Below are 23,219 nucleotides of genomic sequence, written 5' to 3'. Positions count from 1 at the left end.
CCCCGCGGCCCCCTAGTTTTCTGCATTCTTTTCCCACCTGATGCACTGCCACTCCGCAGTGCTTTTGGTCACGTGACGCCCTGGTTTAACACCCCGCCCCAGAGCCCAAGGCGCAGTGTAGACGCTCCCACCGCCCCGTGCGCAAGTGCGGAGGGATCCTTGGCGGGGCGGAGCCTGAGCGCGGAGGGGCGGGCCTCTGGTACCGTGTCCCTCCCTTCTCCCCGGAGTCCTACACGGGAAACCGACTCTGGTCCGCCCTTGTCTGCGCATGCGCGGGAGGCCCCGCGCGGCCTTATTGGAGCTGTAGTCTCGCCCCCCCAGCGCATTCGGACGCCATTTCCCGTGGGGCCCTGCGGTGTCCGACTTCCGGCGTGGGTGCAGGTGGGCACACGCTGCCGCTGTCCGGTTGACTTTGCGGAGCCATGGAGGGTGGCTTCGGCTCGGATTTCGGGAGCTCCGGCGGCGGGAAGCTGGACCCTGGGCTTATCATGGAGCAGGTGAAAGTGCAGATCGCCGTGGCCAACGCGCAAGAGCTGCTGCAGGTCCGGGGCGGGGGCGGGGGGCCGAGGGTGGCGGGGGCCGCCGGGGGCCGGCGTCGCAACTGAGGGCTCGCGTGTCCCCACAGAGGATGACGGACAAGTGCTTCCGGAAGTGCATCGGGAAGCCGGGGGGCTCCCTGGACAATTCGGAGCAGGTAAACGCGGGGGGCCGGCGGGGTCGCGGGCCCGGACCCGGCGGGGAGGTCTCTGCGCATGCACGCGGACTAACTGGGCGACGCGATGGGGCCGCGGCGCGTGCGCAATCTGCTGCCGGGGTGGGGGCGCTGGCCGCGGTCCAGACCTGAGCCGTGCGCCCTCCCCGTCCCCAGAAGTGCATCGCCATGTGCATGGACCGCTACATGGACGCCTGGAACACCGTGTCCCGTGCCTATAACTCGCGGCTGCAGCGGGAACGAGCCAACATGTGACCGCGACGCGCCAGCAGGCCACCCCCCAGCCTTGCCCTAGTCCCGGACCCATTTCCGTAAATGCTGTTTGTGAGGCGGGGGCCAGCCTGTGCGTACTGCCTGCCAGAAGTTTATGAGAACAGGATTGGTGCTGGGACAATTGGGACTCTTCCCGTCCCCTCCGCCTACATGCACACGTGTTAGTGGGTGTAGCTTGGGTCTTGGGAGAGTCCTGGCCCCGCTGTCACCTCCCCTTGTGCGCCTGTTACCGAATTAAGTCCTGTGGACCCTGCTGGGGCCGCAGCAGAGTTGACATAGCACGAGTATTATTCAGTGGCCGAATAAATGGAACAGCGGGAGCTAAGTTCACAGCTGAACTTCTCACCCACCTGGCGAGGGGGATTTAATTTTAAAGGGAGGAGTGAGGTTAATGATTGGGAGGCACACGCGTTAGTCTACTGGGGAAGGGGCAAGGCTTTTTTGAGGGAGTTGGGGGGGAGGACACCGTTTTTATCCTGTTTCGGTCTTTAATGTACTGGCCTCTGGTAGGTGTGTCATTTAATATGTTAATATAGTAAAATCAACACTTAATGAGGTTCAGGGTCTGTTGGAGGTTGGATTTGCCGCCATCTTGGTCCCAGCTGGTTCCACTTGTTTTTTTCTTTGTGCGTGTGGCTTCGTCTCTTATCTCTGGACCCTTTAACTTACAGATTTATGTTCACTCCTGCTGAAGGTGTGGCGGGGAGGGTGGCAGGTTTTGAGCAAAGACCTGGCTTAGATCTGGCAACAAAATGCCCCCTTCCCTTGTTGCTGCTCCTCGTTCTTGAGGGGGCACTGAAGGGCGGAGGTTTGATTGCTGAAGCTGCTTTTTGCCGAACGTGGGCGTAGTTTTTTTCTGGATTTCTGACTAACCTAAAATAAGTTTGATTGTCACCAAGATGCAGTCCCAGTTGCTTGTATTCTTGTGTTAGTATCATCTGAAGTTTGATGGTTTCAAGCCATTTACTAACGAAGTTGACAAGGCAGTCAAGGAGACAAGGCCCGAAGGTGAGCCGGAGTATGATAGCAGTTAGTGGGCCAAGCAGCGGAAGAAACCAGTTCAGTTGCGGGGGCTCTGCGTGACTATATCCCAGATGGAGCCTGGTTCTTGACTTTGTGGGTTTTTTTGTTTTTTGTTTTTTTTTTGCGGTCCACGGGCCTCTCACTGCTGTGGCCTCTCCCATTGCGGAGCACAGGCTCCGGACGCGCAGGCTCAGCGGCCATGGCTTACGGGGCCAGCCGCTCCGCGGCATGAGGGATCTTCCCGGACCGGGGCACGAACCCGTGTCCCCTGCATCGGCAGGCGGACTCTCAACCACTGCGCCACCAGGGAAGCCCTAATTTTCCTTTTTTATTTTTTTAAAATTTTTTTCGCAGTACGTGGGCCTCTCCCTGTTGTGGCCTCTCCCTTTGCAGAGCACAGGCTCCGGACGCGCAGGCCCAGCGGCCATGGTTCACGGGCCCAGCCGCTCCACGGCATGTGGGATCTTCCCAGACCGGGGCACCAACCCGTGTCCCCCGCGTGACCTTGTGTGTTACACATCTATGTAACCACTGAGCTTGTTCATAGATCTCTTTTATGTTGACTTCAGTCTGACCAGAGTTATCGACGTACATGCAGCAGGTTTCATTCAAAACTGCGCAGACTCCCCTTTGCTCAGCCAGGAGATAGTCAAGGGCTAGCCTATTGTCGAGAACAACGTTTGCTAGTGAGTCTAGAGGAGTACGGGGTCCTTATAAGGCAACCTGCGTGATTTTAGACGAATTCTCAAGGGCCGGTGTGAGATGTTTTTGGTTTTTTTTTTTAATTTATTTATTTTTGGCTGAGTTGGGTCTTCATTGCAGTGCGTGGGCTTCTCATCTTGGTGGTTTCTCTTGTTGTGGAGCACGGGCTCAGTAGTTGTGGCTCGCGGGCTCCAGAGCGCAGGCTCAGTAGTTGTGGCGCACGGGCTTAGTTGCTCCACGGCATGTGGGATCTTCCCGGACCAGGGATCGAACCCGGGTACTCTGCATTGGTAGGCGGAATATTAACCACTGCGCCACCAGGGTAGTCCCCCGGTGTGAGATCTTGTAGAGTGATTTCATGGTATGTGAGACCTCCCCAGGGGGCCACCAGTCGGAGAGCTATCCCTGCTCCTGCCAGAATGAGTCCCATTGTCCTTTGATCTCAGGGCTAGGTGATACCGATGTTATGAATGGTTATACCTAGGTTCCTAGAACTTGGCCGGCCTAGTGGGCATTGTTTCATAAATTGGGCATTATTTAAGCAAGGAGAGGCTAGAGCCCACCCCAGAGAAGGGAGGAGTTGGGGTTGTTCTGATGGGGCAATTGGTTTATTCTCGGGCCACAAAGGAACCAGGTACCCAGGGGGAGCACATGCCTAGCACACTTCTGAGGAATTGAACCACCTCCCTAAGTGGCTAGCCCAAGAGGGGGTTCCCTTGCAGTGTGAGGTGAGAGGCCCATCTGCGTAGCAGGGGTCATTGGGGGGTTCTTGACTAGTGGCTTTTCCCCAGGCCTCAGCAGGGCCCCACACTAAACCTGAGACAACTGGCGTCTTCCCTCCCCCATAAGTGCATCTCCCGTCTGGTCCCTGTGTGTATTCGTTGAGTGGGTGCAGAGGGCACCAGTGGGTGAGATTTCCATAGGAGTCAATCCCGCGGCACTGAAATTGTGGGGTAATGGAAGAAGCAGTGCTCAGAGTCCGGAGCAGCCCCAGGGCATTACTGCAAGCTTCTCCCTTTGGTGGGGGCTGCTGACATGGGCAGTGGCCGCAGGACCGCACTTTAGAGTGAGTGCTTTGTATTTGCTGGAGATGTTAATTTCAGGGATGAGCGCCAAGCAGGAAAGCTGCGTTCAAGACGGGTAGGTTTAGCAGATCCGTGAGCCAAGGTGAGAGTGGTGCTGTCATTCTTAGGGGCAAAATGCAACACCTTTAATCCACAGGCATCACCCTGTGGGTGGGGGTGACAGACCAGCACTGGGATAGAGTCTGTCCACAGGCTGTAATCCCCGAGAAATGGACTACTGCGTTAAGCTCTCGTTTCATGTGGACAGTTATAAGGGACAGGCTTAGCCAACTGCTAAGCCTGTCCACCACATTACTTATCTACCCGTAAGTTCTTCCTTTTGAAAAGTAACTTAAGGGCTATAACAGGTTCACAGGTGTATGGAGTGGGTGGCTCAGTAACTTCTTCCTCAGGTGTGGGTGCTGCCTTCACTCTGGTATGGTGGGTCCACGGGGCTGTGCCGTGTAATTGTCAGGCAGTCTGAGTGGTCAAGATCACTAGCTAAGGTCCTGTCCACTTGGGGTCTAACTGGTCTTGTGGTTTTCTAGCTTTCTGGGTTCTCAAATAAACCCAATCCCCAGGGGAGAAACGGTGGAAAGTGATGTGAGAAAGGGAAGGCAGTTCCGGATCCCTGTAGGCGTGTAAAGCTTTGCTTATTTCCCCTTTCTGCAAGGCGTATTTCAGTCGCTCCATATTCCTCAGGTTGGTCTTGGAGCCAGGTCCTTCAGGAATGGGCCTCCAGTACATGAGCTCATACGGACTCAACCTGAGCTTTCCTTTGGGGGCTATTTGCATTCTTTTTTTTTTTTAATTTATAAATTCATTTATTTTGGGCTGCGTTGGGTCCTCGTTGCTGCGTGCGGGCTTTCTCTAGTTCTGGCGAGCGGGGGCTGCTCTTCGTCGCTGTGTGCGAGCTTCTCATTGCGGTGGCTTCTCTTGTTGCAGAGCACAGGCTCTAGGCGCACGGGCTTCAGTAGTTGTGGCACGTGGGCTCAGTAGTTGTGGCTCTTGGGCTCTAGAGCGCGGGCTCAGTAGTTGTGGTGCACGGGCTTAGTTGCTTCGCGGCATGTGGGATCTTCCCGGACCAGGGCTCAAACCCGTGTCCCCTGCATTGGCAGGCGGGTTCTTAACCACTGCGCCACCAGGGAAGTCTGCTATTTGCGTTCTGAAAGGTGCTGTGGGGAGAAGGGACATCCAGGGTTGATAAGTGTCTGAGCCTAGTTTCTCTAAGTTTCTTTCTTCTTTTTTTTTTTTTTGCGGTACGCGGGCCTCTCACTGTTGTGGCCTCTCCTGTTGCGGAGCACAGGCTCTGGACGCACAGGCTCAGCGGCCATGGCTCACGGGCCCAGCCACTCAGCGGCACGTGGGATCTTCCCGAACCAAGGCACGAACCCGCGTCCCCTGCATCGGCAGGCAGACTCTCAACCACTGCGCCACCAGGGAAGCCCTCTAAGTTTCTTTTGAGGGTTTGATTTGTTCTACTTTTCTTGAGGACTCTGGTGTCCAAGTGGAGTATAAACCCCATGTAATTCCTAGAGCTCTAGAGAGTCCCTTAGTAATTTGGGAAACAAAGGCAGGCACACTGTCACTCTGGATGGACTTGGGGAGCCCAAACCGAGGGATTATTTCCTTGAGCAGGGCCTAGGAGACCTCCAGGGCAGTCTTGGTTCAGGTGGGAAACGCCTCCATCCCCCGGGGAAGGTGGCAGTCACAGCCGGTAGGAGTCTGGAATTTCCTCGTGCCTGGGGCGTTACTATAAAACCAGCTGGCCAGTCCTGACCTGGACACGTGCCTTCATATTGGGTGGCGGTCGCTGCCTAAGTGTTGGGCTTATTCCGGAGGCAGATAGGGCACGCTTCATCCCCCTGTTTAAGGAGATGGTGGAGATTGGGGGTAGTCATGGACTTGATGAGCCATTGATACAGGCCTCCTGCCCATAACGTGTGCTGGGGCCAGCTTCCCTGGTGGCCTGCAGTGCAGAGGCCGGCGGGAGGAGCCGTCACCCCGGGTATCCTGGGCTTTTAAAGTAGCCGCATCCCAAAGCCTTTTCCCTCTCCTTCGGGGGGGCGGATGGGAGTTAGCGCCTGGGGGCCCCGGCAGGAGTAGCATCAGCGCTGTCCCCAGCCTCTGCTGCTCGTTTAGCTGCCCTGTCTGCCCCGTTGTCTCCTCTTATATTCCTGCTTCTCTCTTTTGATGGCTTCTGCGGTGAATGCCTGCTGCTTCCACAGGCAGGAGTGTAGTCTCCAGCGGCTACATCATGTCTCCCTCATTCTTCATCTGTTTGTGCCCTGAGGTCAGCGTTCCCCTCCCCCTCCACATGGCCCCATGAGCGTGTAGGCATTGACGGCTTTCCTTTCCCCGGCTCTAGTGCCCCGATTAGGACAGTTAATTCGGGCAGTTAACGGGGCCATCTGAGCAGAGCGGCCAGAGGGCAGAGCTTTAGCCTGCACCCCTTGAGCGATGGAAACCACGTCCTGCCTTTCGTGTCCCATCTTTCATGAAGCTCCTCCCGTGGGTGAGCCACTCTGAGTCTGCATTCTCTCTAGGGGAGCTCTTCAGGTCAGGCCGACGGGGGTAACCCTGTTCCATAGCTTTCTCACGACCACGGGTTAATCTGGGGCCTGGCTGAGGTAGCAGGGGGGCAGGGTGAGGACACCACGGGGCCTCAGTCACAGACGTGTTGTCTAGAAGTGCGGCTTGGACTTGCAGGGTTATGAGGGGCTGGAGGTGGTGGGAGTACCAGATGGTCAGGGCCTGTCCAAAGGTTAATCTGTCAGCCTCTCTGAAGAGCTGAGAAGTACCAGCTCCAGCCCGTGAGCACGGGGGACACCCTTTAGCTACGACCTGGAGTCAGAGGTCCCAGTTTTGTGAAAGCTCCCCTGGGGCAGTTCCTCCTCTCTCATGTACACATAGATGGAGGGGACGGCTCGGCTCAGGTCGCGGGGAAGGCGGGTGTGGCTCTCACGAGACAGCTTTTCAGTTCCAGGAGTGCCCGGTCACGATTGGGGGTCCACTCCAGAAGTCAGGGTTCTTCCCTTTTAATTGTTCATGCAAGGGCTTAGCAGTCAAGCCAAAGCTGGGAATCCCTATACAAGCATATCCAGGAAACCCTTTAGCTGCTTTCCCTTACTAGGGGCGCCTGCCGTCTGGCACATCAGCCCCTTCCTCTCCTTAGATGGCGCCGCTTGCCCCTCTTCTACTATAAATCTTAAGTCTTCTACCCGCTGGAGGGGGAGCTGGGCTTTTTCCTTTGAAACTTCCTGTCCCCTCTCCGCCAGATGATTGAAGGCGTTAGCTGTGTTACAGGCTGTTTGGTGGGGCTGGTGTTAGGAGTGTCGTCCGCATGCTGAAGTATAGTCCCCTGTTCTAACTCAAGCTCACCACGATCTTCAGGGCGGAGCCACCCAGCCCAGTTGTTTCCTCGTGCTGTCAGGGTTCCTGCCTTTCGATTGCAAAATCTTAATGAGATTTTGCGGTTAGGGGCACACAAAGAAGGCATCTGTTAAGTCTAACAGAGTACCAGGTCCTCTCAGGGTTTAGGGTAGCGTAATGGGTACGGCTTTCGCACCACAGGGTGAATCTCCTCCGTAGCTTCATTTATGGCCCAGGGGTCCTGAACTGGCTGGTATCTCTCCCATTCGGCTCCTTTACCGGCAGAATAGAAGGGTTGCCAGGGCACTGGCAGGGTCTGAGAAGCCCTTGCTTGAGTGGGCTTTGTGCCCACCAGCGCTTCTTTGCTTAAGCGGTGTTGCTGTGGGTGATTGTGGCCGGCTCGCACCTTGATTAGGACTGGCGGTGCCCTCCTGGCTCTGCCCACAGTGTTGCAGGACCCTACAGAGGGATTAACCCCCTTAAGGATAATTGGGCCATTAAAAAAATAATTTATTTGGCTGTACCGGGTCTTAGTTGTGGCACGCAGGATCCTCCTTGCGGCACGCGGGATCTTTCGTGGTGGTGCATGGGCTCAGTAGTTGTGGTGCACGGGCTTAGTTGCCCCATGGCACGTGGGATCTTAGTTCCCCGACCAGGAATGGAACCCAGACCCCCTGCATTGGAGCGTGGAGCCTTACCCCCTGGGCCATTATTTTTGGCCGAGGGCAGTAGCACTAGGGCTGCAGAACGGAAGGGGGTCTCAGGTGTTTCAGTGGTAAGGTTTTTGTCTCAGATAAAGTGTAGCTGCCAATCTGTATAGTAGGTCTCTTCCTATTAGAGGAATTGGGCGTTCCGGGACATAGAAAAATGAGATAACATTCTCTCTTCCAAACCACACTCAGAAGAGCTCTATAAAATTACGTTCCTGTGACTCCCCTTCCACTCCCATCCTTGTACATTTTTCTTTGGTCATCCTGCCTTGTTGGATGTTCAGGACTGAGTAGGTAGCCCGTGTGTGACTAGAATGTCAACTGTTCTACCCACGACAGTCAGAGTCAGCCGAGGCTCCTTCAGGGAGCCCCTGGGCCCCTTCAGCCCTCTTCTTCTTCCCCGTGTGGAACCAGCGAGGGTGGGCCAGGACACCGTGGTCCCCTTGGCTTCCTTCCGAGACCTTTGGGGCACCCCCTTCCAGTGGCTCTGCTCCAGGCACTGTGCACCCTGATTGGCCCTGAGCCCCGCTCTCCACTGTGGGTGTGGTCTTCGAAACCCTGGCGACTCATGGATGTCACGGGGTCCCTTCGGTGGTGGGGAGGAGGGAGCACCATCACAGGGTGGCTGGTGACCCTGAGTCACGGAAGCCAGAATACTGCCAGTTGGTTCTGCTCGTCTGCCTGCCTCAGCATCCGCCCGCAGATCCCGGTTCTTGAAGCCCCGAAATGCTGGCTCCAGCCCTGGGAAGGGGGCCTGGGGGCCTTGTCTCCAACTTCTGTCGTTTTCTCCTCGTGTCTGGGCGCTCTGGGAAGTGGAATGGGCCTTGAGAACGGCCTGCCCTGCCCCTGACCCCAGGCTCACGTCCGTGTACACGCCAGCACTCCTGAGGCATTCCAGGAAAGCCGCGGGGGGTGGGGGAGGTCTCCCTTCTGCCCCGGATGATCCCTGAACCCTAGTCCCGTTTATGGGTTTCTTCTTTGCCAGATGAATGCCCGTCACAGTCACACCCCTGAAACGCGTGAGGTGCTGCCGGCCGTTTTCCTCTCATCAGCCCCACCCAGGGTCCGTGCTGGGAACGGCCTGGATTCCAGGCGGGTGTAGAGCGTGTCCTGCATTATTTTGATGGGTCTCATCAGCTTCCTCCCTTGCACTAGTTATAATCAGTGCCCTTTCTTTCCCGGAGAATAAGATGTTCAGGAGGGTTTGGACAGCCGCCAAGTGGGGAAATGGGTGTGAATATTCCCTGGACTAAATTAAGGACTCCCTCGGGGTATCCTTCAAACCCTTGGATCTATCCTTCCAGTTATGTCGATCTGGGAAGACAAGGGTACGTACATATGGTCATACTGCCCCCTCCTCTGGGGACCTCCTGAAGGGGGAATAGCCCACTGATTCCAAAGGGCTGGTACTGAACGCGGCTACGGGTGTGCAGTGGACTGATCCGCGAGGGAACTGTGGAGAGATGGAGGTGGGAGAGTCAGGGAGGGGGCAGCAGGTAGGGGGTGGTGGATTGGGGGGAGTAGAAGGCATCAGGGAACCAGGAGAGGTAGGGGTAGATGACTCAGGAGTCTCAGGTGAACTGTCAGAAGGGGAGTAGCTGCCCTTGGTGGAGGGAGGAGGTCACGAGGACCCTCAGGCTGAGACTCCAATACCAGGAGAGAGATTAGAAGTAACCTCGTGTTTTGGGGTGTTTTTTAATTAATTAATTTATTTTTGGTCGTGTTGGGTCTTCGTTGCTGTGCCTGGGCTTTCTCTAGTTGCGACGAGCGGGCTTCTCATTGCAGTGGCTTCTCGTTGCGGAGCACGGGCTCTACGTGCACGGCTTCAGTAGTTGTGGCACATGGGCTCAGTAGTTGTGGCTTGCGGGCTCTAGAGCGCAGGCTCGGTAGTTGTGGCGCACGGGTTTAGTTGCTCCGCGGCATGTGGGATCCCCCTGGACCAGGGCTCGAACCCGTGTCCCCTGCCTTGGCAGGCGGATTCTTAACCACTGCGCCACCAGGGAAGTCTACTATTTGCATTTTGAAAAGTGCTGTGGGGAGAAGGGAGTTCCAGGGTTGGTAAGTGTATGGATCCCACACCAAGAGGTCTCGGTGCTCTAACTGAAACCTGAACCAGTATGCTTAGGGGCTGGAAGGGGAGGCGCCCTCTGAGAGGGCCTTGGTTACAAGGCCTCCTTTTAATTCAGCGACTTGACATTCCCAGACCCATTGTGGGGCTGTAGGAGATACTCAGTGTAGGTGGGTGCTTTCAGCCACCAGTCCCTGGAGATGGGGTGAAGGCGGAGTAGGAAATAAGGGTTCTCTCTCCAGTCAGGCGAATTGCCCGCAGGGCCGCCCTGGCAGGCAAGGAGGTCTGTTCAAAGAGGGCGTGTCCCTGCTCGGTGACAGGTAACCAGGCAGGGAGGCGAATGCCCATCTGGCATGTATCCAGTTTACTCTCAGCTACAAGGACCCAAGGCCTTTGGACAATGTGGAGGTCCTCTTCCTTCCCCAGCCAGGCAAAGTGATTTTCCTGAAATATGGCAAAAACAAGCTTTTTAAAGGGTTTGTGTCTCAGAGGAGGGATCCCTAGGGACCTGCGATGGAGGGTAGCGGGGAGAGACCTGCCTGAGAGAGATGTGGACCCTGCCCGGGATGGCCAGTTAGGGCAAGAGGAAGCAACACAAGATGTGCTCTTGGGTTTCCGAGTAGAGCCTAGAGGTGGGAACTCTGCAGCGGTGGGGCTGAGTGTTCTACTGCGTGCTTCCAGTTGGCAGTGGGCCTGGCGCTCACCTACCCTGGTCCACGACCAACGCACCCTTTCACGAGAGTGTGTTTGGTGGCGAGCGCCCTAGTGGCCTGTAGGCACTCAGCCTGTACCTGTGGTTGCGGCACGTACTACTTCCAAGAGCACTAGGACAGGCAAGGCCACACAGATCAGAGCCTGACGCTTCCCTGCGCCGAGAACAGAGACCAGGGCGCACGTCACACACATATGAAACAAGGAGGTGTTCTTGCCACGCCATGGCGTCTGGAGGGCTTCCTGTCCAGTCCAGTCCCCTTGCCAGGAACCAGTCAAACTGGGAACCAGTTGTGCGATCTCGCCTCTCCCCTTGCCAGGGGGTCGGCTCTATTTAGATGACCAACTGACCAGTCCAGTCCTCTAGACTGAGGTCTGTCTGCAACGAGACGACCAGGATCCTTTCCCTTACCTTGCCAACCCTCACAGCCAAACCTCGGCCGGAGCGGGGTCAGCGCCCAGCCCATGTCAGGTGTCCCCTGGGCACTGCCCCGATCTGTAGCAAGCGTCCTTGCTGTAGATACACAGCGCGGGGGACACTCCACTTGATCCTTGGCTGCTTTTAGATCTCAGACTAAATTCAGTAGTCCTCACTGGCCCAGAGGTTCAGAACTGGGGCAGACTGCCCAGTTATTTAGCTGACCTTGTCAGCCCCGGGTCAGGGAGTTCAGCCCTGAGTTACAGGACGGAATGGGCCCCACGTTGGGTGCCAAAATTTGTTCCCGAATTGAATCGTATGGACCCGCTTGCCTGGCCAAGGCTGGCTGCCTCGGGATGGGGGTGGCGTCCTTTTTCCATTCGAGTTCGGGAGTGGGTGAATAAGGAAGCAGAAGCTGACATGCGCAAGCTTTATTCAGTGGCCAGAGACTGGAGAAGCGGGAGCTAAGTTCACAGACGAACTTCTTGCCCCCCTGGTGAGGGGGATTTAATTTTAAAGGGAGGAGGAGTGAGGCTAATGATGGGGACCCATAGGCAGTAGTCTGCGGGGGAGGGGCAGGGCTTTTCCGAGGGCGTGGGGGGGTCACCCCCTTTTTATCCTGTTTTGATCCTTAATACCTGGTCCTGGCTGCCGGTAGGTGTGTCATTTAATATGCTAATGTAGTCAAATCAGCGTATAATGAGACTTGGTCTGTTGGAGGTCAGATTTGTCGCCATCTTGGTCCCAGTGGTTCTTTTGGTTTTTTTCTTTGTGTGTGTGTGTGTGTGTGTGTGTGTGTAGCTCTGGACCCTTTAACTTAAAAAGATTGTGTTCACTCCCGCTAAAGGTGGGGGGGTCAGAGCGTCGTGAGCAAGGACGCTTCTAAGGGTCGGGGCCGGAGAGTTGAGCAAAGACCTGGAGCAGCTCTGGCAACACGCTCGGGGCGATTAACCTCATGCCCTGGGCATAGCATCCGGGTTTGGACGTGGGAGTTGTGGCCACACCCCTTCTGAACCGCGACCTCCTGGGGTCACACAAATAGATGCTGCGTAAGGCGCAGAGAACCCTGTGCGTCTCCCCTCTAGGGGCCTCTGTGGGGACTGAGCCTCAGCGCCCCCCTCCCCTTCTTTCCCGAGCTCTCCTGGGTTCCCGGGTGACAGGGAGCGTCGGTCACATAAAAGGGAGCCTCGAAGGTGAGGCTGCCCAAGGCTGGGGGTGGCCCTCTCCGGGAAGGCCTCCCCGCCCCCATGTTTCCTCCCACCTCTGGGCCCTGGCTGAGGGGCAGGCAGTCGTCGTTTCTGTGACATGGAGGGCTGAGCCAGCGGGCTGCAGACGAGGGGCTGTGTTTATTGGAACAAAATACGCAGTTAGATTGCACCCCAGTTAACCCACAACCCCTCCACCCCCCGCCTGCCACCTGGACCCCCTCCTCTGGAAGGGTGGCCAGCTGGTTCCTGCCACCTTCGCGTCGCTGGTCCCAGGCCTGGGCAGCCGTTTGGCGGTCACTCTTGGATGTTCTGCCCGATCCAACCTCTCACAGCAGCCACCCGGGTGTAGACGCCTGGGAACTGGGGTCGCCCACAGCCGTAACCCCAGCTGGTGACCCCAGTTAGCACCCACCGGCCAGAGGGCTCCCTGCAGGCCAGGGGTCCCCCAGCGTCACCCTGAGGAAAGGAGAGAAGAGAGGAAAGGAACTCAGAGCAGGCAGTACCTCTCCGGCAGCAGCCAGGGGTGGGCTGGCCTGATCTGCGTGCTCCTGGGCCACCACGGGAGTGTCACCTGGGCTCTCCCTGTGACCCCAGCTAGTGGCTTCCTCCGTGAGCCTCACTCGTATGATCTGGGAAATTGGTTCAGTGCTCGGGTGAGCGTTCATCCGCCTGGCAGACATTGGTGGGCACCCGCCTGGCGGTCCAGGAGCAGAACCGGGCCTCAGCCCACAGCCTCTGCCCGGCCTGCTCCTGACCCTCTGAGGGGCGGGGGAGGGTGCAGTGGGGGGAACGCCGGCTTCTTAGGGGTGTCCACGAAGTGGCTGTCCAGTGGAAACTCGGAGACCCAAAAGGTGCCCTGTTTGATCTAACTGAGGAAGCGCACCGCAGGGTGGGGCCTGGCTCGCGGAGCCCCGGTCCAGTTGCACAGTGCGCTCACCGAGCAGCTGTCCACGCCGCCCTGTGGGAAGCCCGCGCAGAGCATGCGGCTACTGATCTGCACCGGGTAGAAGCGGCGGCACGTCTGCTCGCTGAGGAGGCGCACGGCCGCCTTCTGCAGCTGCCGCGCCATCGAGCCTGCGGGCGAGAAGGGACCTGGTGGGCCCGCGCCCTCCCTGCGCCGTTGGGACTCCCGATGGAGGTGCAGGCGGGGTCCTTCCCGACGCCCCCGGACCCTTAACCCTTGGGGGGCCCATCCGCGCCTACCTCCCTCGCGCACGGAGCCCCAGCCGGTGATGACGCAGCGCGCGCCGTCGGGGGGCCGAGGCACGGGCTCGGGCAGGCAGATGGGCCGCACCAGGCGGCTGCGGCGCACGGGCGCCGCCAGCTCCAGCAGCGCCACGTCGTAGTCCAGCGTGTAGAGGTTGTAGAAGGGGTGCTTGTGGATGCGCGCCACGCGCTCCAGCTGCCCCTCAGCGCCGCTCAGGAACGGCGTGCCCAGGAAGGCCGCCCACTGCTTGGGGTCCCCGTAGCTGCGGGACGTCGGGGACAAGCGTCCACCCGGGTCCCCGCACCCCGGCGCTGCTCGCCCGGGGCTCCCCGGCACCCTGCCCTGCGGGGGCTGCGTCCGCGGTCGGCTGGGGAAACCTCAGATCGGGCACTTGACCTCGGTTGAGTCGTCCCTTTGTCCTAGAACAGCAGGGAGGACGAGGGGGGGGCCCCCGCGCCTGAACGCGCCCAGCCGGCCCCCAGGCACTGAGGTGACACTACAAGCTGTGTCCATTTCCACCTAATATTACGGCTCTCCCGCCTGCCCACCCGCTGTGAGCTCGGCACCGCGAGGCGCATCCTGAGCCGGGTTTCTCCGTGGAGGGCAGGCCCCTGGCCCGGTCCTCCTACTGCGCACCCTGCCAGGAAGGGGACTCCCCACTGGGTGACCTTTAGGGTGGTGCCAGTCCGAGCAGGATGGCTAGGGATGGAGGTGTCCCGCTGGCCCGGAGCCGCCCCGTTTGGTGGGGGTCGGGCACTGGACTTCGCCCCGCTGCCCTGTGTGGCCAGGGGAGGGCTGTGCGGAAGAGGGTATGGCCTGGGGCAGCGGGTGTCCGGAAAGGGCTTTGCAGGCAAAGGCGCGGAGGTGCCACACCCTGAGTTTTTGGGCTACGATTGGGTCCCGGTGAACCACGGACACGGGCCATTCGGGGCGGGCGGGACTCACACGTCAAAGCAGTGCGCTGCCGACAGCAGCCACCTCTCGGCCACCAGCACGGCCCCGCAGCGGTGCTCCCGCCGCCGTAGCCACAGGCTCACCTGCCACGGCCACTCCCCGCGGCCCGCGGCGCTGCCGCCCACGATCCTGGTCAGTGTTGCTGCCGGCGCCAGGCCGCAGTCTGCGGGAGAGGCGGGCATGGGTCGGCGGTCAGACCACGCCTCCTCCACGCAGACCGCCCAGCTTCGCCCCTGCGCGCAGTCCTGGTTAGCGGCGCCTGGGAGCAGGGAGTGGGGTGGGAGACCCACCTCGGGGAAACGCCTTCCCCCAGGGACCCTGGGCCTGGCGCTTGGTCCTACAAACGAGCCTCTTCAGGGCTTTTCTCTGATAATGCATTTAAGTTTGGTTCCTGTAACCTCAGCCTTGGGGCCTCACCTCCCCAGCTGGGGGCCAGGCCAGCATCCCGTCGCTCCCCACTCCTCCCAGGCCTCTTTCAGGCCCCTAGGAGCCAAGTTCCCTGCTGCCCCAGGGCCTTTGCACAGCCCAGCTGCTTCCCAGGAGGCCCTGCCTGGTCACACCAGCTCATGCACTGGCTGGTCTTCCTGGACGCCCTGTCAGGGGCTCTTTACCTGGGTCTAGTGACCCAGTGTCCTTCCTAGGGTAGTCCCTCCGTCCTGTGACAGACACCCTTCCCCACCTGCAGCACAGGGTGCACCCTCGGAACACAAGAGTAGGAAGACCAAACGGGTAGCTCCGAGGAGTGCTGCAGGGACCACCGTCGGCACCCGGGGCGGGGGGGGGGGGCGCTCAGGTACACATCTGATAATTCCCACAGGCTGTTTTCCAGCTCCACAGCCAGTGCCCCCTCCCCAGCCCTGTCTCCCACCAGCCAGCCGCCTCCCCTGCCCTCCATGGTCGGGGAAGGCCCTCCTGTCCCCACACCGAACAATGTGTGCCGTGTCAGGAACCCTCCTCCACCTCCTGGCCCCCACGTTGAGAACTGTAGCTACGGGAAAAGGAAGAATCACCAGGCTGGAGGCCCGACCCAGAGACAGCCGGCTGCAGAGTTAACAAGAACCCGTATTTCTCCCAAGGACACGGTGCAGCCGTAAAGTATCAAAACGCCCCCTCCTCTGAGTATCCCTGCTGGACGGGCAGGGGCAGCGAGGTCCCCTTGCGCCTGGAGGATCTCAGTCACAGAGACTGTGCCCCGATTTCCAGCCCAGTCCAGCACCTCAGCTGAGGGGGTCTCTGGACTCGACTTTCTTGTGGTACCCGGAGAGGCACCATGTCCAGACCCCTGGCACGTGGTCTGCTTTGCTCTGAGCCGGTCAAACCCTGCTTCCTCTCAGCGTCCCCTCCACCCCTCTGCCCCGGATCCCACAGCGCCTGCCTCTCCCTCTGTTTGGTGAGCCGCCCCTTGGTTCTTTGGTGTGCGCTGCCTTGCTGCAGCGAGCCCGTAACCCTGACTTTGTGGGTGCAGGTCTGTATCTGGGGACTTGGGCTGACTGGGCCAGCCTCTGTGTGAATGTGGGGGGCGACGAAGGGCGGGGAACAGAAGCCGGGCCCCGTTCTAAGCTTGGTGCCTGGGACACTGTGGACGGCATCTATCTGAGGCATAGGAACTTGCCTACATTAGATGGGGCCTTACTTCTGACCCAGAAATAGGGCGGTTTCCTATGGTTCTGATGAACATTTAATAAAAATGAACTCCACATCTCAGACGCAAGCTCAGGGCCATGTTCTCTGTCTCATCTGTCAGCCAGTTACTGCCCTGTTGTACCCCCCTTAGGCCTGTGGGACCAGCCGTTAACGTGTGCATCTGCCCTGTCAGTGCCGGGTCCCTGCCGTCGGGGCCTACGATGGTCTGACTTGTGTCCCCTTCAAAATTCGTAAGTGGAAGCCCCTGACCCCCAGAACCTCAGGATGGGACTTTTGGAGATGGAGCCTTTAAAGAGACGATTAAAGTAAAATGAGGTTCGGGTGGCCCTAATCTAGCATGACTGGTGTCCGTATAATAAGAGGAGATTAGGACACAGACACCCACAGAGGGGAGACCACATGAGGATGCGGGGAGAAGATGGCCGTCCTCACACCGAGGAGAGAGGCCTCAGAGGACTCCAGCCCTGCCGACACCATCTCCACCCCCCAGACTGGGACGCTGTGACAGCAGCCCTAGCAGGTGACACAGGACTCCCGCCACCCACCCACGTCACTCCATTTCTCTGGGTACCTGGTAGCTGGGAGCCCACAGTGGTCTCCGTGGCGTGTGGAGGTGGTGTCTGTCCCCTAGTGGTGGTGGTCATGGCTGTGGTGGTCCTGTTGGCAGGTTGGCTGGTCACCCTGCTGGTGGCCCAGGGGGTGGGTCTGCTGGCCACGACCCCCAGGACCGTGAGGCCAGCCGTCGTCCTGGCAGGGTGACTGCTGGTGGGCGTCCTCGTGGTGGACGGCGGGGGCGTGGAGAGGGAGTGGGAGGACATGATGGCGAGGATCCAGCCCTTCAGCCGGGTGATGCGGGTGTACACGCCTGGCTTCTTGGCCTGAGCACAGCCGATGCCCCAGCTCACAATCCCTGCCAGATAGAACACGCCAGGCGTCTCCTCACAGGCCAGGGGTCCCCCAGAGTCACCCTGAAAAGGAAGGACAGAGGGCCACTGACCATACCGGCACCCTCTCTGCAGAGGCACCGCCAGGCGCTCCCGTGCTGCCACGAGTGGGAGAAACAACTCAGCAGAGCTGGACACGCACAGGACCTCAGCAGGACGGGCCTCACGCCCGCGTGGGGCTGTGAGACCTTGTGTGACCTTGAGCAAGTCACCTCTCTCTGAGCCTGGATTGCTCTTACTTTTGCATTGGAGACAAAACAAAACAGCAGAAAACCCTAAAGAAAACTCTCCTGGGCAAGAATATACAATGGGAAAAAGACAGTCTCTTCAGCAAGTGGTGTTGGGAAAGCAGGACAGACGCATGTAGATCAGTGAAGTTAGAACACGCCCTCACGCCATGCACAAAAATAAACTCAGAATGGCTTAAAAACTAAATGTAAGCCGTGACACCGTAAAACACCTAGGAGAGAGCATAGGCAAAACATTCACTGACATAAATCGCGCCAATGTTTTCTTAGGTCAGTCTCCCAAGGCAATAGAAATAAAAGCAAAAATAAACAAATGGGACCTAATCAAACTTACAAGTTTTTGCACAGCAAAAGAAACCATAAAAAAAAAAGAAAAAAAAAAAAGAAAAGACAACCTACGGAATGGGAGAAAATACTTGCAAACGATGCAACCGACAAGGGCTTAATCTCCAAAATATACAAACACCTCACACAACTCAATAACAAAAAACCAAACAACCCAATCGAAAAACGGGCGGAAGATCTAAGCAGACATTTCTCTAAAGAAGACATACAGATGGCCAACAGGCACATGAGACGATGCTCAACATCACTAATTATTACAGAAATGCAAATCGAAACTACAATGAGGTACCACCTCATGCTGGTCAGAATGGCCATCATTAAAAAGTCTGCAAATAACAAATGCTGGAGAGGGTGTGGAGAAAAGGGAACCCTCCTACACTGTTGGTGGGAATGTAAGTTGGTGCAGCCACAGTGGAGAACAGTGTGGCGGTTCCTTAAAAAACTACAAGTAGAGACTTCCCTGGCGGTCCAGTGGTTAGGACTCCATGCTTCCACTACAGGGGGCACGGGTTCGATCCCTGGTCGGGGAACTAAGATCCCGCATGCTGTGCGGCGCAGCCCCCAAAAAACTAAAAATAGAGTTGCTATATGATCCATCAATCTCACTCCTGGGCATATATCTGGAAAAGACAAAAAATTTAATTCAGGGCTTCCCTGGTGGCACAGTGGTTGAGAGTCCACCTGCCGATGCAGGGGACACGGGTTCGTGCCCCGGTCCGGGAAGATCCCACATGCCGCGGAGCGGCTGGGCCCGTGAGCCATGGCCGCTGAGCCTGCGCGTCCGGAGCCTTGCTCCACAACGGGAGAGGTCACAACAGTGAGAGGCCCGTGTACCGCAAAAAAAAAAAAAAAAATTAATTCAAAAAGATATATGCCCCCCAACATTCATAGCAGCACTATTTACAGTAGCCAAGACATGGAAGCAACCTAAATGTCCATCAACAGATGAATGGACAAAGAAGGTGTGGTACATTTATACAATGGAATATTACTCAGCCATAGAAAAGAATGAAATAATGCCATTTGCAAAAACATGGATGGACCTAGAGATTACCATACTAAGCAAAGTAAGTCAGAAAGAGAACGACAAATACCATATGATATCACTTACATGTAGAATCTAAAATATGACACAAATTAACTTATTTGTGAAACAGAAACAGAAGAGAACAGACCTGTGGTTGCCAAAGGGGAAGGGGAGGGGGGAGGGTAAATTAGGAATTTGGGATTAACAGATACACACTAACTATATATAAAATAGATAAACAACAAGGCTTTACTGTATAGCACAAGGAACTATATTCAATATCTTGAAATAAACTAATGGAAAAGAATATATATATGTATATATGTGTATACATACAGACGTATAACTGAGTCACTTTGCTGTACACCAGAAACTAACACAACATTGTAAGTAAACTATACTTCAGTAAAATAAAAAAAATTTAAAGCATGATGTGCTGTAGGTTTCCATTATATGTCTATCATAGGGTTAGAATTTTTTAATTAAAAATGTTGTTAAAAACTATCAGATGCTTTTTTCTGTGATTTTGACAATTATCCTGTTTCTCCCCTTCAGTGTACTAATGCAATGAATAGCATTAATGGATTGTCTTGTGTGGAGCCAAACTTTTTATGACATCAACTCACTTTGGTTGTGATGTGTTTCCCTTATAACACATACCCTGCTGGCTTGAATTTGCTAATGTTTTATTAAGGGTTTTTTCATCTATGCTTCTAAGTAAGACTGGCCTATGCATTTCCTTTTTAAAAATTTTTTTTCTTTTTTTTTTTTGCCATGTCACGCGGCTTGTGGGATCTTAGTTCCCCAACCAGGGATTGAACCCAGGCTACGGCAGTGAAAGCGCCAAGCCTGACCGCTGGACCGCCAGGGAGCTCCCTGAATTTCTTCACCTCTGTGTTTCTCTGGCCTTGATAGCAGGGTTCAGCTAGCTTCTTTTTATGTTCTGGAGCTGATTTGTTTCCCCTTAAAAATGGGTCAGCCACGTGTCAAGTGTGACAGGGTGGTCATATACGTACTCATGTATGATTAGCTTTTCTTCAGTTAACATATATGAGACAGCTTTTAAAATCAGTGTGTATATATCTTGTGTAGATCTACCACATACTTTGAAACTGCTGCCTCATCTTCTGTTTGGACGTATCACGATCTCTCTAAACCGGGTCCCTCCGGGACTCACCTGGCAGGAGTCAACCTTGCCCTCCAGGAACCCCGCACAGATCATCCTGTCCGTGAGCGAGAAGTTGTAGAGGGCGCTGCATGCCTTCTGGTCTATGATGCCCACGGATGCCCGCTGCAGGAGGTCAGGCTTGGTGGCTGCCAGGACAAGGAGACCACCCCCGAGGGCCACTTACACGGGGACCACTGTTCAGTAGCCGGCTTCACTCTGACCACAACCCCAGAGGGAGGCGCCATCCCCGTCCTACAGGCCAAGGCCCGGAGGCCCACGGCCTTGCAGGGATGTAAAGTCACCCTAGAATCTCACCACTGTCCCTGAGCGGATTCCCTAGCACCTTGGGTGACCTGCAAGGGGGCTACTCTGAGGTCTCAAAGGGAAGCACAAGGGTCCCCAAACTTTTTCCATAAAGGGCCACAGAGTAAATACGTTCTGCTCTACAGGCCAGACAGCCTGTTGGGACCACTCAGCTCTGCTTTTGTAGCAGGAAAGCTGCCCCGGGGCTATCAGTGAGTGAGTGGGCGTGGCTGCGTGCCAGTAAAACTTTATTTATAAAAAGCAGCCGCACTGGGCCCATGGGCCGGAGTTTGCGACCCTGAGTTAGTGGAGAGGTGAGTGGTCTGCGGGCGGTGGGACCAGAGCCCCGGGCGGGGGTGGGGGGCGGAGGCTCACCGTTTCCCTCCTGCGTGTTGCCCCATCCAGAGATCACGCACTTGCGGCCCACGGGGAACTTCTGGATGGCCAGGGGCAGGCAGACAGGCTGCACGTACTTGTTGAAGACCAGGGGCCTGGCCAGCTCCAGCACGGCCACGTCGAAGTCCAGGATGCTGGGATTGTACTGGGGGTGCAGCACCGCCCGCCTGAGCCCCATCTTCACGGGGCTCCCGCCGACGCCCGAGAGGGACGCGGTGCCCAGGTGGGCCCGCACCAGCTCCACCTTTGTGCTGCCGGGAAGGGGCCGCTCAGACTCCCTGCCGCCCCCGGGCACCGGGCAGAGCTGCGGGACCCAGGCCCCGGGGAGGGCACCACGAGACCGTGGGCAAGGCAGGGAGCCCCCCCGGGCCTCATTTCCTTCTGGGACAAGAAGGCATGAGAGACCCCCACGGCTTTGTGACAATCAGAGGTCAATGCCACCTGCCCCCCCAACTCGGCCCCTCTGTGTCCCTCACAGACCAGCTCGACAGGATCCTCCCAGAAGCCACTCCCCAGAGCCCCCTGCTGCTTCACGCTGCCCCCCATCCGCCCCCTACCCCGCACCCCGCAGCTGGACGTGACCCTGGCCACGTGCTGGGTCCTAAGTGGTCTCTGCATGCACGGGAATTTGATGGTGGGGGGACCCGGTGATGACGGGGGAGCCGAGGGGGCCTTACTGGTTGAAGCAGTGGGCGGCAGACAGCAGCCAGCGGTCCCCCACCACGGTGGCTCCACAGAAGTGCCGGGAACCCTCCTTCAGGCTGACCTGCCAGGGCACCTCCCCGGAGGCGGCCCCGAGCCCGCCCACGATCCGGGTGGGCTTCTCCAGCGCCGGCCTGGCCCCGCACTCTGCGGGGACGAGACAGGAGGGCCCGCGCATCTCAGCCCGCTCGGCGGGCGGCGGGACCACCCTGGTTCCAGAGGGGCCTCGGGACACAGGGCACAGCCTCCGGGCTCTGGCTGGGCCAGGGCACAACCATCCCGTCACACACATGAAGAAATCGAGGCTTAAAGGAGCCCTAAGGTCTCAAGTACAAGTACGCGGCCCAGCTGGGGGGATATGGGCGAAAAAGAAGATAAAATCACAGCAGCCCTGTTCCCACCAGTGAAAATCACAGCAGCCCTGTCCCCACCAGTGTCAGCACGGCAGACACAGGCCACAGCCCGGGCGGCTCTGGACAAAGGCAGAGTCGGGCTGTTACGGGCTTGGGGGCAGGGTGGGTGCAGGCGACTTTAAATGAGGCACAGTTAAACAACTACACTCCAATAAAAATTGTTTAAAAAATAATAAAATAAGCAGAAAAAAATGAAAAGTTAATTTGATACTCATTTCCATAGGCAAAACCAATATTCACAATTTTTCATTTTTGTTACATACAACTTTTTCTATATTATGTGTTGTGTGATGTCTATTTGATTGTATGCATGTGTGTGTACCCCTGTGTACGTGTGTCTTTAGCAATATATCTTTGGCCAGGTACACAGTACTTTGGAAAACTGGTATGTACTCAGCATAAATCATGTATTCTTTCTAATGGGAGTGTACTTTACTATTCTTTCCTACTCTTTATTTTTCAATATTTAATAAAGATGGGAAGCACATCTTAATTGACTTTGTATACCACTGTCTGTCAGAATTTCACGTTATTAATTACAATATAAATCTTGAATTGTTAAATGACTGAGTAGGAGCAACCAAGAATAAAGGAGATTTTTCTGTTAAAAAACAAAAACAAAAAAAGAGGCAGAGTTTCGACTGGCTTTGAGCCTCGCAGGTCTGTGGGACCACAAAGGCGGATCAGTGTCAGATCCGGGCAGTGACTAGACCTGGGTCCTCGGAAACCACAAAGTCGAGACAGGTGGAGAAGTTGTGTGCTTCGTGTGGGTGCTCGTGTCTGCGGTGACCCCAGGTCAGTCGCTCTCCCACCCTGGCCCCATCGTCACGGTCACTGGCCTTTTGCTGACCCTTCGGGATATTCTGAGTACACCCTCCTCCAGGCCGGCAGTAGGTGTCATCAGGCAGTAAATGAGAAAATAGCCTTCGCCTGGGCATTTGACAGACATCACTAATCAATCACCTATCTCTTCCCCACAGACAGCTTCGGAAAGCCAGTACCAATCCACCCAACCCCGCACGGAGCGGGCACCCACTTCTGCTGTCTCCCCAGAAAGTACCTTGTGGCTTAGATGCAGTGGCTGAGTTGAGCGGCACGGCGCTGGGGGCCAGCGTGGGCCTGGTGGGTGTGTTGACCACCGGGCTCTGTGGGCTGGTGGGCCAGGCGGTGCTGGGGATGGCCGGGGCAGGAGCCGCCGTGGGGGCCAGAGGCTTGCTTGCAGCGGCAATGGCCTCCAGGATCCAGTCACGCAGCCTGGTCACTCGGGCGTACACCCCCGGACGCCGGGCTTCTGCACAGCCGATTCCCCAGCTCACGATGCCGGCCAGGAAGAACCTTCCGGAGGGCTCCTCGCAGACCAGGGGGCCCCCCGAGTCGCCCTGGGAGACAAAGGCACACCCTCAGGAGGGGTCGGGGCTCCGTGGCTGCAGCCGGTCCCAATCCCAGAGCCACAGGGTCAGAGAAGGAGCCCTGGTTGGGGGCCTTCTCCCCACGCGCTCACGGAGCACATGTGGGCTGATACCTCACATCTCGGAACCTCAGACTCCTCTTCTAAAGAAATAAAATAGGACAGTTGGGCTATGAGATCTCTAAGACCTCTTTCAGTT

At 56.9% G+C, this 23,219-nt stretch overlaps 2 protein-coding genes and 1 long non-coding RNA gene across 5 annotated transcripts in view; 2 read left to right on the top strand and 1 right to left on the bottom strand.

The window, feature by feature from the left end:
- Nucleotides 1-365: 365 nt before the first annotated feature.
- Nucleotides 366-23,196, top strand: TIMM13 (translocase of inner mitochondrial membrane 13). 2 transcript variants are annotated; one of them, XM_060145747.1, is made up of 3 exons: nucleotides 366-542; nucleotides 626-694; nucleotides 22,593-23,196. In XM_060145747.1, exons 1-3 carry the CDS (start codon nucleotides 423-425, stop codon nucleotides 22,695-22,697), a joined length of 294 nt encoding a protein of 97 aa, XP_060001730.1. In that variant the 5' UTR covers nucleotides 366-422; the 3' UTR covers nucleotides 22,698-23,196. The 2 variants fall into 2 exon arrangements, with proteins under 2 accessions (XP_060001730.1, XP_060001731.1); XM_060145748.1 differs by lacking the exon at nucleotides 22,593-23,196 and adding an exon at nucleotides 869-1,330 and having other exon boundaries at nucleotides 367-542.
- LOC132517817 (uncharacterized) lies at nucleotides 5,099-17,904 on the top strand. The gene is made up of 2 exons (XR_009539826.1): nucleotides 5,099-16,586; nucleotides 17,086-17,904. It is a non-coding gene; the product is annotated as an uncharacterized LOC132517817 (long non-coding RNA).
- The window catches only part of TMPRSS9 (transmembrane serine protease 9), a 30,544-nt gene continuing 19,839 nt past the window's right edge, over nucleotides 12,515-23,219 (bottom strand). For both annotated transcript variants that reach the window (XM_060145745.1, XM_060145746.1), the window contains 9 exons: nucleotides 22,673-22,991; nucleotides 21,175-21,346; nucleotides 20,477-20,748; nucleotides 19,808-19,944; nucleotides 16,638-17,034; nucleotides 14,414-14,585; nucleotides 13,465-13,730; nucleotides 13,199-13,335; nucleotides 12,515-12,717 (listed from right to left, as the gene is read on the bottom strand). In XM_060145745.1, coding sequence (XP_060001728.1) covers nucleotides 12,556-12,717; nucleotides 13,199-13,335; nucleotides 13,465-13,730; nucleotides 14,414-14,585; nucleotides 16,638-17,034; nucleotides 19,808-19,944; nucleotides 20,477-20,748; nucleotides 21,175-21,346; nucleotides 22,673-22,991 — 2,034 coding nt within the window. In that variant the 3' untranslated portion in view covers nucleotides 12,515-12,555. The remainder of the gene's footprint in view (nucleotides 12,718-13,198; nucleotides 13,336-13,464; nucleotides 13,731-14,413; nucleotides 14,586-16,637; nucleotides 17,035-19,807; nucleotides 19,945-20,476; nucleotides 20,749-21,174; nucleotides 21,347-22,672; nucleotides 22,992-23,219) is intronic.

The sequence above is a fragment of the Lagenorhynchus albirostris genome, chromosome 3 (genome assembly GCF_949774975.1).
Source record: "Lagenorhynchus albirostris chromosome 3, mLagAlb1.1, whole genome shotgun sequence".
NCBI classification, from domain to species: domain Eukaryota; kingdom Metazoa; phylum Chordata; class Mammalia; order Artiodactyla; family Delphinidae; genus Lagenorhynchus; species Lagenorhynchus albirostris.
The sequence above is the reverse complement of the archived record's forward strand: the minus strand, read 5'-3'. Positions and strand labels throughout refer to the sequence as shown.

What these genes read in the sequence shown, in the direction of transcription:
- TIMM13 (XM_060145747.1), top strand. Translation starts at nt 423, where the DNA reads ATGGAGGGTGGCTTCGGCTCGGATTTCGGGAGCTCCGGCGGCGGGAAG. An exon ending in ACGCGCAAGAGCTGCTGCAG is followed by an intron (nt 543 to 625) that starts GTCCGGGGCGGG and finishes GTGTCCCCACAG; the next exon opens with AGGATGACGGACAAGTGCTT. An exon ending in CCCTGGACAATTCGGAGCAG is followed by an intron (nt 695 to 22,592) that starts GTAAACGCGGGG and finishes TCTTCCCCACAG; the next exon opens with ACAGCTTCGGAAAGCCAGTA.